We start from the raw sequence: 12,181 nt of genomic DNA on the forward strand, positions 1-12,181 counted from the left end.
TAGTGGGGATATACATGCGACTGGGGATCGCTTGTGAATTTCATACTCCCATGGAACTTCCTCCTTTGGAGGAAACTGGTTAAACCTGCATAGGGTTAGTGCCATTTCCATTCCATTCCATTCAAATAGGATAAGTTTTTAAAGCAACACCTTATTTTGTTTGCTAAGGATAACATCAACACTTATAATAAGAATCTATTAGTTGAGCAATAAAAGTTGTAAGTTTTTTCTTTATATATATATATATATATATATATATATATATATATATATATATATATATATATTTTATGAAAATTATTCCAGGCAAAACATAAAGGCAATTAATGTAAGAAGCTAAAAATATACTATTTCAGCCAACTATAAGCATGAAATGAATAGATTCTGACCTAGAAGACAGCAATTCTTCTCCCTTTGCCTGAAGCATTGCCCATGGAATATGATGACTAAGGCACAAAATAAAAGATGCGAGAGTAAACTCAAGGTCAACTTTTTATTCTCATTATTAGTTTAATCATTTTTATTTAATTTTTGTATTAAATGTCCCGTTTGTTTTACTTTTTATGTATTTGTTTTTGTATGTAAGTATGTATATTCTCTTTTAGAGCCCATGAAATTGCCAAAGATTTCTTTTCAAAGAAAAATGGTTGCACAGCTCATGAAATTCATGCAATGGGACATTGTCATATAGATAGTGGTAAGATAAAGTTTTAACATCTTACAAAATTTCAATTGTTTTTTTGTTTTTTTCAACTCAAAAGTTATTTTTTAAATATATTAAATCAGAATTTCTAATATAATTTCAACAAATAAACTGTCAGCACTGCATTCAAAATGTTATCATTCTTCCTATTGCCTATGTTAGCAAAAATTATAATTCTCATATATATATATATATATATATATATATATATATTTAGCAATTAAACTATACAGAATTTATTTAGCAATTAAACTATACAGAATTTTCTGTGTTTTATCCTCATGAGGACTCATCAGGCTAATGCATGGAGTTTATGTTACGCATGTTTTTATATATACACATAGTATTAAGTTTGCTAGTAAACCAATCAGATTCTTTGTTATTCCCGCTTCTGTTTTCATCAGCCAATGGTGAGGCCTTTATCAGACAATGGTTAAGTTGACTTGTATTTCAGCTCTCTTTGCTTATTTTTTTTTTATAGAAGTGAGCCATCTTTCTTTGAAAGTACTGTTGATGTAAATACTGAAAATCGATTCATGAAATATTATACCTCCTTATAAAATTTTATGTGGATACATGAAATAATAATAACAATAATAATAACAATAATAATAATAATAATAATAATAACAATAATAATAATAATAACAATAATAATAATAATAATAATAATAATAGTAATAATTACAATAATAATAATAATAACAATAACAATAATAATAATAATAATAATGATGATGATGATGAATATCCAATGTGATAATATGATTAGAGCAAAAAGACCAGATTTAGTTTTGTTAACAAAAAAAAAAAAGGAACACAAGGCAATGATCAGTGCCAGCTGATGTGGATTTGAAGGAAAAAGAAAAGAAGATCAAAAAATACCAAGACTTGAAAAAGAAGATGAAAAAGATTGTGGAAGTTGAAGAAGGTAGAAGTTGTAGCTATTGTGATGCGAGCTCTGTGGAGTGTAACAAAAAACATTGACAAATGGATTGAGAAAATGTGGACCTATTGTAATGTTTTATTTAAAAAAAATTTTTTTTTTACGTAGGCATAATCTTTAATAATGGAAATTCGGTAAATTTGTTAACTTAAGTGGAACGGCTCATCAAAAACTTGTTTACGTTGGACTTGAAGACAACCACATTAAAGTCAGCTGGAAACCAGGAAAACAGAAGACAATTCCATAGGCGTGCAGTTCTAAGAAAGGAGCTTTGTTCATGGAATCTACGTTTAGGTTTAAGCACAGATAAAAAGTGAGGGGAATTATTGATAGTGTTTTCAGCTAGTGTTGGAGTACTTCAAAAGACTGCCTTGTTGGGAACTGTCAGAATTTTGTGAAAAGTGCTGGAAAACAAGATGCTGATAGCCTATGTTCATTTATTATGATCCACCTGTCAGTATAAAATCGGCAATACCAACAGTCAAGATAAAAATGTGAATAATAATAATAATAATAAACAATAAATAGCTTTATATATGAAACAAATAGCAACTTTTTAAAATGCTTAATCTATATATATATAAAAGTGAAAATGTGTGTATGTATGTTTGTATGTATGTATGTGTGTTTGTGTGTCCGCTAAAAGCTTTTGATACACAAAACAAAAATTCACAAACTTGGTATCATATTGAAGCCCCATCCTTCGCCCGAAAAATATCGAAAAATTGGCCAAAAACGTTAATTTTTTCACCTCGAAATCGACAATTTTCGACAGGTGGGGGGGGGGTCAACAAAAACGGTCTTCTCATGACGATGACCGGTTCTACGCATGCGTCAGATGATGTCATGACCTGATTTACTTTAAATAGTTGAAGAACTGACTAAATTTCATGTATGTCATGTTAGCTCAGTTGATTAGTGCGTTGGGTCATTATCTAAACGTTTTGGGTTCGAATCGTGGTGTGAGATGTCTTTTTTCTTTTTGATTTTTTAAGTTTAAATATTGAACCAGTGTTATTTAAGCCATTTTTCACGTAACGTTCGTTCTTCTGTTTTTTTTTTACTTCGCTTATCCACCCCCGACCACACATCGAAAAACACCAGGGTGGGTACCCACCGATTTTAAAAATTTTAATATCGAAACAGGCTTATTTAAGCCATTTTTCACATATTTTTTTTTTTAACGTTCGTTTTTCTGTTTTCTTTTTTGTTTTTGTTTTTCAGATTTTTAAATTTAACAAAAAATAAAAATCTTTAGTAGAGAAAATAATAAAAAAAATTAAAATGAAATAAAATAAAAACAAGCTCGAAATAAAAGTATGAATCGAATTTACCCCTCAAAAACGAAAAAATATATAAATAAATACATGCACGATTAAAAAAAATGTCTGAGATATATATGAAGAAAATGAAAGAAAACGCTTTCAGGGAGCAATCATTGAATAAAAACACTGTTTATGCAGGATCCATCTTCCCCATGAAGTACCCATTTATTTATAAGATAAAACAAATGAAAATATGTTAACTAAAATTTAATGTACTCTTTATTAATTAAAACTGATTAATTAATGAATTTTTAAGATGAATTTGTATTCGTATGTCTCAATAGAGAACGTAGAATTTCCTATTTCATTTCCCATTTCAGTCATGTAAATTATTTACAGTTGAAATGTTATAAAACAAACAAACTTTAAGTTTTAAATTTATTTCAAAGAAATAAATTACGCCTGGTGAATTAATCGATCGTTTTGGTTAAATAAAATAAAAAAATAAAAAAAAAACTGTTGTGAAAAATGCTCTTAACTTTAAAATATTTGTTTTATTTATAATTTTTATTTATTTTTAAACAAACGGACTTTTTATTTATTTTTAAACAAACGGACTGAAAAATATTCTCATATAAAAATTGTTTGTTTTGCAATTAAAAAAAAAAAAAAATGAAATATTCGATTTTCTTCGATAGACATGTAAGAAAATTTCAAAAACAGGTTCACTTACTGTTATAATTTGTTAGATTAAAATAATCCAAATGTGCAATTATATAATTATCCAAATGAAGAATTGTTCTTTCTCTTTAGAAAAAAAATACATGTAGGTTTAAATTACCACAAGAGGCAACAAAAAATATTTTTTATGGCTATTAGCGTGGTCACATGGTTAAACACAAGAAACTTTAGGCATCATATACCTACATGATGATCTGGTAATGACGTCATGCTGTCATGTTCATTGGCCTGTACTTACTCTCGGTGGCCTCGGCTAAATTTAAATTAGGAGATGGTTTTAAGCAAACTAAAAATTAACGAAATACACCATTCTATATTAGATGAGAAATTTGCAATTAATATATAATATGTTTTTAATTGGCCAATAAAACATTTTTTAAAAACCTTGAAAATAAATTACTTTACTGAAGAAGTTTATGGAAATATTATTAAACTAGCAGAACCCGTTAACCGGCGTTGCCTGATGGTATCATGCATCCCCCCCTGCGGAAAAATTTTAAATACAGCTGTTGTTTTTGTCATTTGCCAATCCCCAACCTCCTCATGTTAAAAAATTCATAAGCACCAAGTAATGCTGGTATATGATCGCATATGGTATCGCGCTCTGCCATCATATGCATCCGAGATCAATATCTACTTTAAAATTTGGTCAGTAACTTAGGTAGAGTCCGATGAGTCATTGTGACACAGTGTGATCATCATGTTCTCCGTGTAAAAATGTCCAGTCATTAGTTAAGTGTGCTGAATTGTTTTCCTATTAAGTTTAGATTTTTTTTATTTTTTATTTTTTTTTTTTTATTACATTTTCACCCCAAACAAGGCAAATTGCCACTTTGGTGTAGGGGGCTACTATCAGGGGCAACAACTACTGGGGTACTATGTAGGGATTTGGGCAGCAAGGTGTCGGTTCACGTTACACTTGAACTTCTGCACGTCAGTACTGTTGGGGAAGCAGGGACCTGGAATGGAATTCCAGAGTCTTGCGGTTCTGGGGAAGAAACTATTGGAGTAAAAAGATCTTTTACATCTAGGGACCTCTACAGTGTGGGGGTGGGATCTAGTAGCCTGTCGGGTTTGTCGAGGGTGCTCGCGTCGTGGGGACACAAGTGATTGCAGTTCATCAGAGCATTCACCACTAAAATACTTGTAGAACAGGCAGAGGGATGCAACATTTCGTCGATGGGACAGAGGCTGAAGCTTAGATGCCAGTTCAGGGCCTATCAGATTTGCGACTCTCTTTTGAACCTTGTCAAGGAGCGAGAGACTAGTAGCAGATGCACCAGCCCAGATGTGGCAGCAATACTCCATACATGGGCGAATGGTGGCCTTATAGAGGTACAGGATACTTTCGGGTGTTAGTAGTTTTCTAGCACGGTAGAGAGAGCCTACCTTTCTTGCAGCGGCCCTGGCAATGCCTTCAATGTAATTGTTCCAACTCATGTTTCCTGTGAACGTTACGCCAAGGAGTTTGAAAGATGGACTCTCAGATAAAGGGTCGTTGGCCATTGCTATTGGTGGTAGAGAGGGTTTCTTGTAATTATTGAATGAAACTAGTTTAGTCTTGGCAGCATTGAACGCGACCAACCACTTTTGTCCCCATTCCACTACAGATTGGAGGTCTTCCTCTAGTGTTTCTGCCATTTCTTTAGAAATGTGTTCATTCGTCTTCCTGTCGTGTCTGCCATAGAGTGTAGTGTCATCAGCATATATACCCATCTCAGAGGCAATGTTGTCGGGGAGGTCATTTATGAATATCAGGAACAATAGAGATTATATTTGTCAATGTTTAAATGTTGTGATTTATTTAGTAAATATTTTCATTTATGTGCGATTCATTAAAAATCAAAATATATGAAGATAAAAAAGCAGGTTCATTTTTTAATACTGAACATTTTGTTATTATATGGATTAGTCAAACTACTGTTAACATCCAATATGAAAGCAGTAGTCTGAATAATCCAAATAATTTTCATATATCATAATTATTAGGAGTGTTCTTCCTTCTCCAAAATTTCTGTAAAAGAGAGATTATAGTTAATAAGATCAATTTAATTTCTGGATCAATTATGTCAGAATCAGGGGTTGAATATCAGTGAAGATACTATGAAGCAGAGTTGTATTCTCAACAAATAGAAAATTTTTTATACATAAGGTTAATAGCTGTAAGAACTTGGTCCTCATATGTAAAACACCACCGGTTTGTTGAGAATCTCGTTAACTCTGTCCCCATTATATTCATCAATATCCAACCACTGCCTCCCCTACATTTTTCAGCATTAAAAATATGGATATTAGCTTTTTTTCTAACAAAGCTGTATAAGTTAAATAAATAGTGTTGATGTAAACCAAACAACTTGTAAATATATATTTTTTTTTATTTACAGCATGGTTGTGGCCTTATGCGGAAACTATTCGGAAATGTGCCCGAAGTTGGTCTTCTACTCTTAAGCTGATGGAAAAATTTCCTCATCTCACATTTGTCTGCTCACAGGTTTGTATTTCTTCTACTAAGAAGTTTATGTTTTACCTGGCATTTTTAAATATGTTTGTTAGTAACTGTATTAAAAAAAGATCTTTCTATAAGTAAAGAAACTACAGCAGAAGTGCTAGAGATATTCCTCAGAAATGATAGAACTACACTAACCCATTGAAGTTTGGTTTGGTTGTTTTGTTTTACGGCATATCAACCGTTTTTGGGTCATTCAGTGCCGAATCCAGTTATTTTAGGAACAGTTTTTATGCTTCAATTTCTTTATATCTTCAAATATTTATTTATAGAGTTTGGTTTGGTTGTTTTATGGCATATCAACCCTTTTCAGGTTATTTGATGTCGAATCCAGTTATTTTGGAAATAGTATTCATGTTGCATCCAGTTATTTTGTAGAAGGTTTTTATTCTTCAAGCTTTTTGTATCTTAAATCGCTAGTTTGTAGTATTTGGTTTGGTTGATTTATAGTGGATTTTATCATTTTTCTTCCCTGCCCTGCAGAACATGAATTAGTTTTGCAATGGGAGAGGGAAAAGGGTTACAGTAATAATTTTTGATACATTTTCAGTTAGGAAAGCAGTCAGGAAGTGGAGGAGACAGAAAGAGAAAGGGGAAATGGGAAGAAAGAAAATGGGGGAAAAGGTGGGTTTGTTGCTTTTGTTTTTGGTTTTGCAGAACATAAGTTTTGCAAAAAAAAGTAGAAAAACAAAAAGCATCAATGTTAGGCGCATTTCATCTCATGAAGCCAATATCTTCAGACAGCCTTATCTGGTAGCACCAGGAAGCTCTATTGAACCAGAAAATCTAATTCATAATCAATGCTATTCATCCAGCGGCACAAAGTTCTCATGAGAGAAATATACAAATGGAACAGCGTATCAACTGCCACCATGGTGCAGGTAGTTGCACTTTTAAACCAGGACAAAAAGTCTTTTAAAAAGTCTATTGGAATTGCAAAGCAAAGTGGATAAAAATTTTCATATTGTGCTTGACCAGAAATGTTATTTATGATGTCAGTATATAGTTTTACAGTCTGTGTTCAACATGCAAATACTCTATGACACTCATATTTCACAGAAACCAACATACAAAATGATACTTCCTCACTGGAGGAGACACTATTGGACATATTTTGAGTTACCTTAACAAAGCACTCCGGTCATGTAGAAGGGAGAACCTAGCACTCAACTAAAGATTTTACCTAAGAAGTTGATTTGCTTCTCAAACTATGCAAATCCAATGTAGTTTAAGCCATGACAAAATTCTTAATAGCTCAAAGGGGAAATGTCTGATGGATAACAAATTACATCTTGAAAATAATGTTTAAAGGGAAATAACTCCTTATATCCTGAAGTTATCTCTCTTGACTAAAGACCTATTGAAGCAGTTATCTACTCCTGGGTTTAACCAGGCAACGCTAGAACAGGAAAATTTAACAGAAACGCTTATCAATATCAGCTTAGCAAACCTCATTTCCATGGTAATTCTCTCAGTGTAAAATTGTTAAATAAATCATTTATTTTATGGATCTATGTAGAATAGTTTTCATCCATTTATTTCTTCATATTTGTGGGACCTATTAGGTTAGCGACTCTTTTTTTTGAACACTGTTCAGTTGAGAGGAGTTAGTGCTTGGTAGTCACACTTTTAAACCAGGACAAAAAGTCTTTGAAAAAGTCTATTGGAATGGCAAAGAAAATTGAACACAAATTTTCATATTGTGCTTGACCAGAAATGTTATCTATGATGTCAGTATGTCAGTTATGATAACAGAGTGTGTGGGAAAATATCAGCAGAAGCTGTAGGATAGCTGGCTTGCAAAGATATTAGCAGCAATAGCCGAAAAAGCACGTATGCAAATTAGTGTGTGCAAGCTTGCATGACAAGAAAAAGAAAAAAGGATGGCATGTGGTCAGAAAGAAGTAAAGTCCGCATTCAAGAAAATGGATGTGTAAAGTCGAAAGCGAGAAATGGCTGGTTAATGCCAGCATGAGGTCAAGAAAAAGAGAAACGGGTACTGGTTGAAATGGACGTGTGACCCCATGATGGCTGTGAGAGACTTTTAAGCTGGTGTTGAGACAGCAGGGTTTTGTTAATCTCATAGCAGATGAAATGAACAGTTAAAAAAATGAAGCAGGCATTGTTTGGCAGGTAACAGGAATAAATGCCATTTGCTAAAGTAGAAAAAAAAGCTGAGTTTATTTGTAACAACACCAGATGGCATAGGAATCTGAGAGAAGTTTGAGTTGTAATGAACATGGTTCAAACATAACGGCCATGTTACGGCTGTAACAATAGCGCTTCATATGTTTTCTTTTTCATTAATTATTAAATTAATATCTGTGAATTTTTTGCCTTCAAGAATTTAAAAACTTCAGTTGCTGACTTATCAAATACGAATATAATATCTATATATATAAAAGCGAAAATGTATGTATGTATGTATGTGTGTTCGCTTTTTCTGTATGTCAACAAACCCCGCCACACACCTCCAAACACCCAGGCAACACCGGGTACCCCTCGCTAGTATCTATGTATATAAAAGGCAAATGCGCGCGCACATTTTTTGTATGTCTCGAAAAGGCCTTTTTCGACGACGGTCCCTGGGTCGTTACTATCGCTAAGAACTGTTTATATACCCCCTAGATAATAATATCTAGGATTTGGGAATGCGGGTCGCATCTAGATTTATTTACGTCGACTTTTATGAGATTCACGCTATTTCGCTCTGTCCCCTGTTTCTCCTGCTTTTTAGTATAAATACAGTGAAACTAAATTCAAATGGGTCGTGTTCTCAACTTTCGTGCCAAAACGTCCAGAAAGCAATCAGCTTTTGATCAATGTGGAGTTTCTCCTTATATCAGACAATTGCTATTCCATTTGGACAATGGGGAGCTGCTTTCCCCCCTTCCCACCATCATCTAGGGGGAAGTGAAAACTAAAAATACTGCCACGTCATCGTAATGATCCTGCGATGACCTCATTTAGCATCTTCCTGTCAATCAAACCTCTTTCACTCGCTTTATAAGCCTTAACTTAACACGCTAATCAATTACTCTCACTCATGGTCGAGACGGTTAAGTAGTTGGCTTTTGTTTCCACCTCTGCGTCCAGGCTTCTGGGTTCAATCCCACCTCCTGACTAAAACTATTTTTTTTCTCTTTTACACCTTTAAACACCCGGACAACGTTTTTTTTATTACTTTGCTTATTCTTTAGTTTAACCCCCCCCCCCCGTCCCCTATACACACAGGTTTGACCCGACAGGTTTATTTATGCCATTTTTTTTCTGTTTTGGTTTGGGTTTTTTCGATTTTTTTAACATCATCTTTTTTATAATATTTAAGCAGGGTTATTACTTACTCCCCCCCCCCTCCTACACAAGGGTGTAGCAAAAAATCCTTCATTCATTTTGCCTTTTCCACGACTGCGATATTGACCTAGAAAACGTTCATGTTAGTTTAACAGGCTGGTTTTTTAAACGTTTCATTTTGTCACTGCTTAGTTCTTTGTCTCTTTGGCATATGCATAACACGTCAAGCTTTTTTTCCCGCCTTACCCTCACGGCTGTGTGTTCAAGTCCACCATAACTTTTTTTTTTTCTTTTACACCTCTAAACACTGGGGCTTTTTCTTACCCCCCACCCCTACACACACAACGTTGTTAGACAAGCCCGTTCCACAGCAGACATCCTAACTGTGATCTCTGAACGTATATACCATTCACTGGACAACGCGGGGGAGGGCAGAGCGGTAGCTCTAGATATATCTAAGGCTTTTGACAGGGTATGGCATGAGGGTCTCCTCAGTAAAATCAGATCATACGGTATCACTGGTAGAATACTTAACATAATTAAATCCTTCTTAGATAAGAGAAAAATCCAGGTTGTCCTCGACGGTCGTACATCTAAACAATATGATATAAATGCGGGGGTGCCCCAGGGTTCTATCCTTGGACCTCTATTGTTCCTGATATTCATAAATGACCTCCCCGACAACATTGCCTCTGAGATGGGTATATATGCTGATGACACTACACTCTATGGCAGGCACGACAGGAAGACGAATGAACACATTTCTAAAGAAATGGCAGAAACACTAGAGGAAGACCTCCAATCTGTAGTGGAATGGGGACAAAAGTGGTTGGTCGCGTTCAATGCTGCCAAGACTAAACTAGTTTCATTCAATAATTACAAGAAACCCTCTCTACCACCCATAACAATGGCCAACGACTCTTTATCTGAGAGTCCATCTTTCAAACTCCTTGGCCTAACGTTCACAGGAAACATGAGTTGGAACAATTACATTAAAGGCATTGCCAGGGCCGCTGCAAGAAAGGTGGGCTCTCTCTACCGTGCTAGAAAACTACTAACACCCGAAAGTATCCTGTACCTCTATAAGGCCACCATTCGCCCATGTATGGAGTATTGCTGCCACATCTGGGCTGGTGCATCTGCTACTAGTCTCTCGCTCCTTGACAAGGTTCAAAAGAGAGTCGCAAACCTGATAGGCCCTGAACTGGCATCTAAGCTTCAGCCTCTGTCCCATCGACGAAATGTTGCATCCCTCTGCCTTTTCTACAAGTATTTTAGTGGTGAATGCTCTGACGAACTGCAATCACTTGTGCCCCCACGACGTGTGCACCCTCGACAAACCCGACAGGCTGCTAAATCCCACCCCCACACTGTAGAGATCCCTAGATGTAAAAGATCTTTTTACTCCAATAGTTTCTTCCCCAGAACCGCTAGACTCTGGAATTCCATTCCAGGTCCCTGCTTCCCCAACAGTACTGACGTGCAGAAGGTCAAGTGTAACGTGAACCGACATCTTGCTGCCCAAATCCCTAAAAAAAAGAAAAAAAAATCTTAAGATTGCATTTTTTTTTTCTGATTTTTTTTTTTGTTTTGGTTTTTCCGATTTTTTTAACAGGGTTATTACTTACTCCCCACACCATACACACACCTACAAACACCCGGGCAACGCCGGGTACCCATCGCTAGTCTATATATATAAAAGGCAAAAGCGGTGTACGCATTTTTGTATGTCCAGCAAAGGCTTTTTTCTCCGGCGTTCTCCAGAGAGGTTGCTATGTTTTAGAAATTTTTATATACCCCCCTAGATCATAATATCTACGATTTGTGAAGATTTTAGATTTATTTTGATTGATTTTTATAAAATTTGCGCTGTTCTATTCTGTTCCGTGTTTGTTCCGTATTTTAGTATAAATAAAGTGAAACTAATCGAAGCGAATGCAGTGTTCCTTGCTTTCCTGCCAGGGACGTCCAAAAAACAATCAGCTTTGATCAATGTGGTGAAAACCGTCATATCAGACAATTGCTATTCATTTGGACCCCCCCCCCCTTTTTATGGGGAGCTGGCTTTTCCCCCCAACATCTTGGATAAATAAAACAAAACCCCCCAAAAAATGCCTCGCAGCCAAAGTTAAGTGCGGGATTTCAATCCCCTATGGCGTGATGTTTGACCTCATTAAATTAACGAACCTGTGTGAACTCATTCACTTAAGTTTTTAATCGTTTAATTTCAATAATTCTCACTTCTCTGCCTTCTTAGCATCGTGATAAGGTGTCGGCTTTTTTTTTTCGCCTTTGCCTCAAGGCTTCGGATTTGAGCCTACCTCCCTACTAAAACTTTTTATTTTACACTTCCAAACACTGGGGCAACGCTAGGCACCCCTGCTAGTTATAGATAAACAAATTTTTTTTAACTATTGTGTTGACTCTTTTTGTAATTATGCTATTTCAAATAGTTTTTTAAGCAGTTTAAAAATGTCCAAAGGTAATGAGATTTGGCAAAAAAAAAAAAGCTCTTAGAAGCAACTTTAAGAAACTATGTCTAAAATGTAAACGTTTTATAAAAAAATTAATTAGATTTCTTTTTGAAACTTGACTTTTTAATTATCAATTTTGGATAGTAAAATATCCATTATCATTTTCGTTTCTGAATTTTTGAGATGAAGATTGGTTATTCGTATTATTTGGATTCATCGGACTACTGTTCTCATCTTGAGTGTGATTTTCAC

At 34.8% G+C, this 12,181-nt stretch overlaps 1 protein-coding gene across 2 annotated transcripts in view; it reads left to right on the top strand.

The window, feature by feature from the left end:
* The window catches only part of LOC145285839 (alpha-mannosidase 2C1-like), a 166,111-nt gene that overhangs the window by 49,984 nt on the left and 103,946 nt on the right, over positions 1–12,181 (top strand). For both annotated transcript variants that reach the window (XM_080134279.1, XM_080134278.1), the window contains exons 8-9: positions 606–697; positions 6,040–6,146. In XM_080134279.1, coding sequence (XP_079990405.1) covers positions 606–697; positions 6,040–6,146 — 199 coding nt within the window. The remainder of the gene's footprint in view (positions 1–605; positions 698–6,039; positions 6,147–12,181) is intronic.

The sequence above is a fragment of the Euprymna scolopes genome, chromosome 10 (genome assembly GCF_053919585.1).
Source record: "Euprymna scolopes isolate OS-2025 chromosome 10, ASM5391958v1, whole genome shotgun sequence".
Classification (NCBI taxonomy): Eukaryota; Metazoa; Mollusca; class Cephalopoda; order Sepiida; family Sepiolidae; genus Euprymna; species Euprymna scolopes.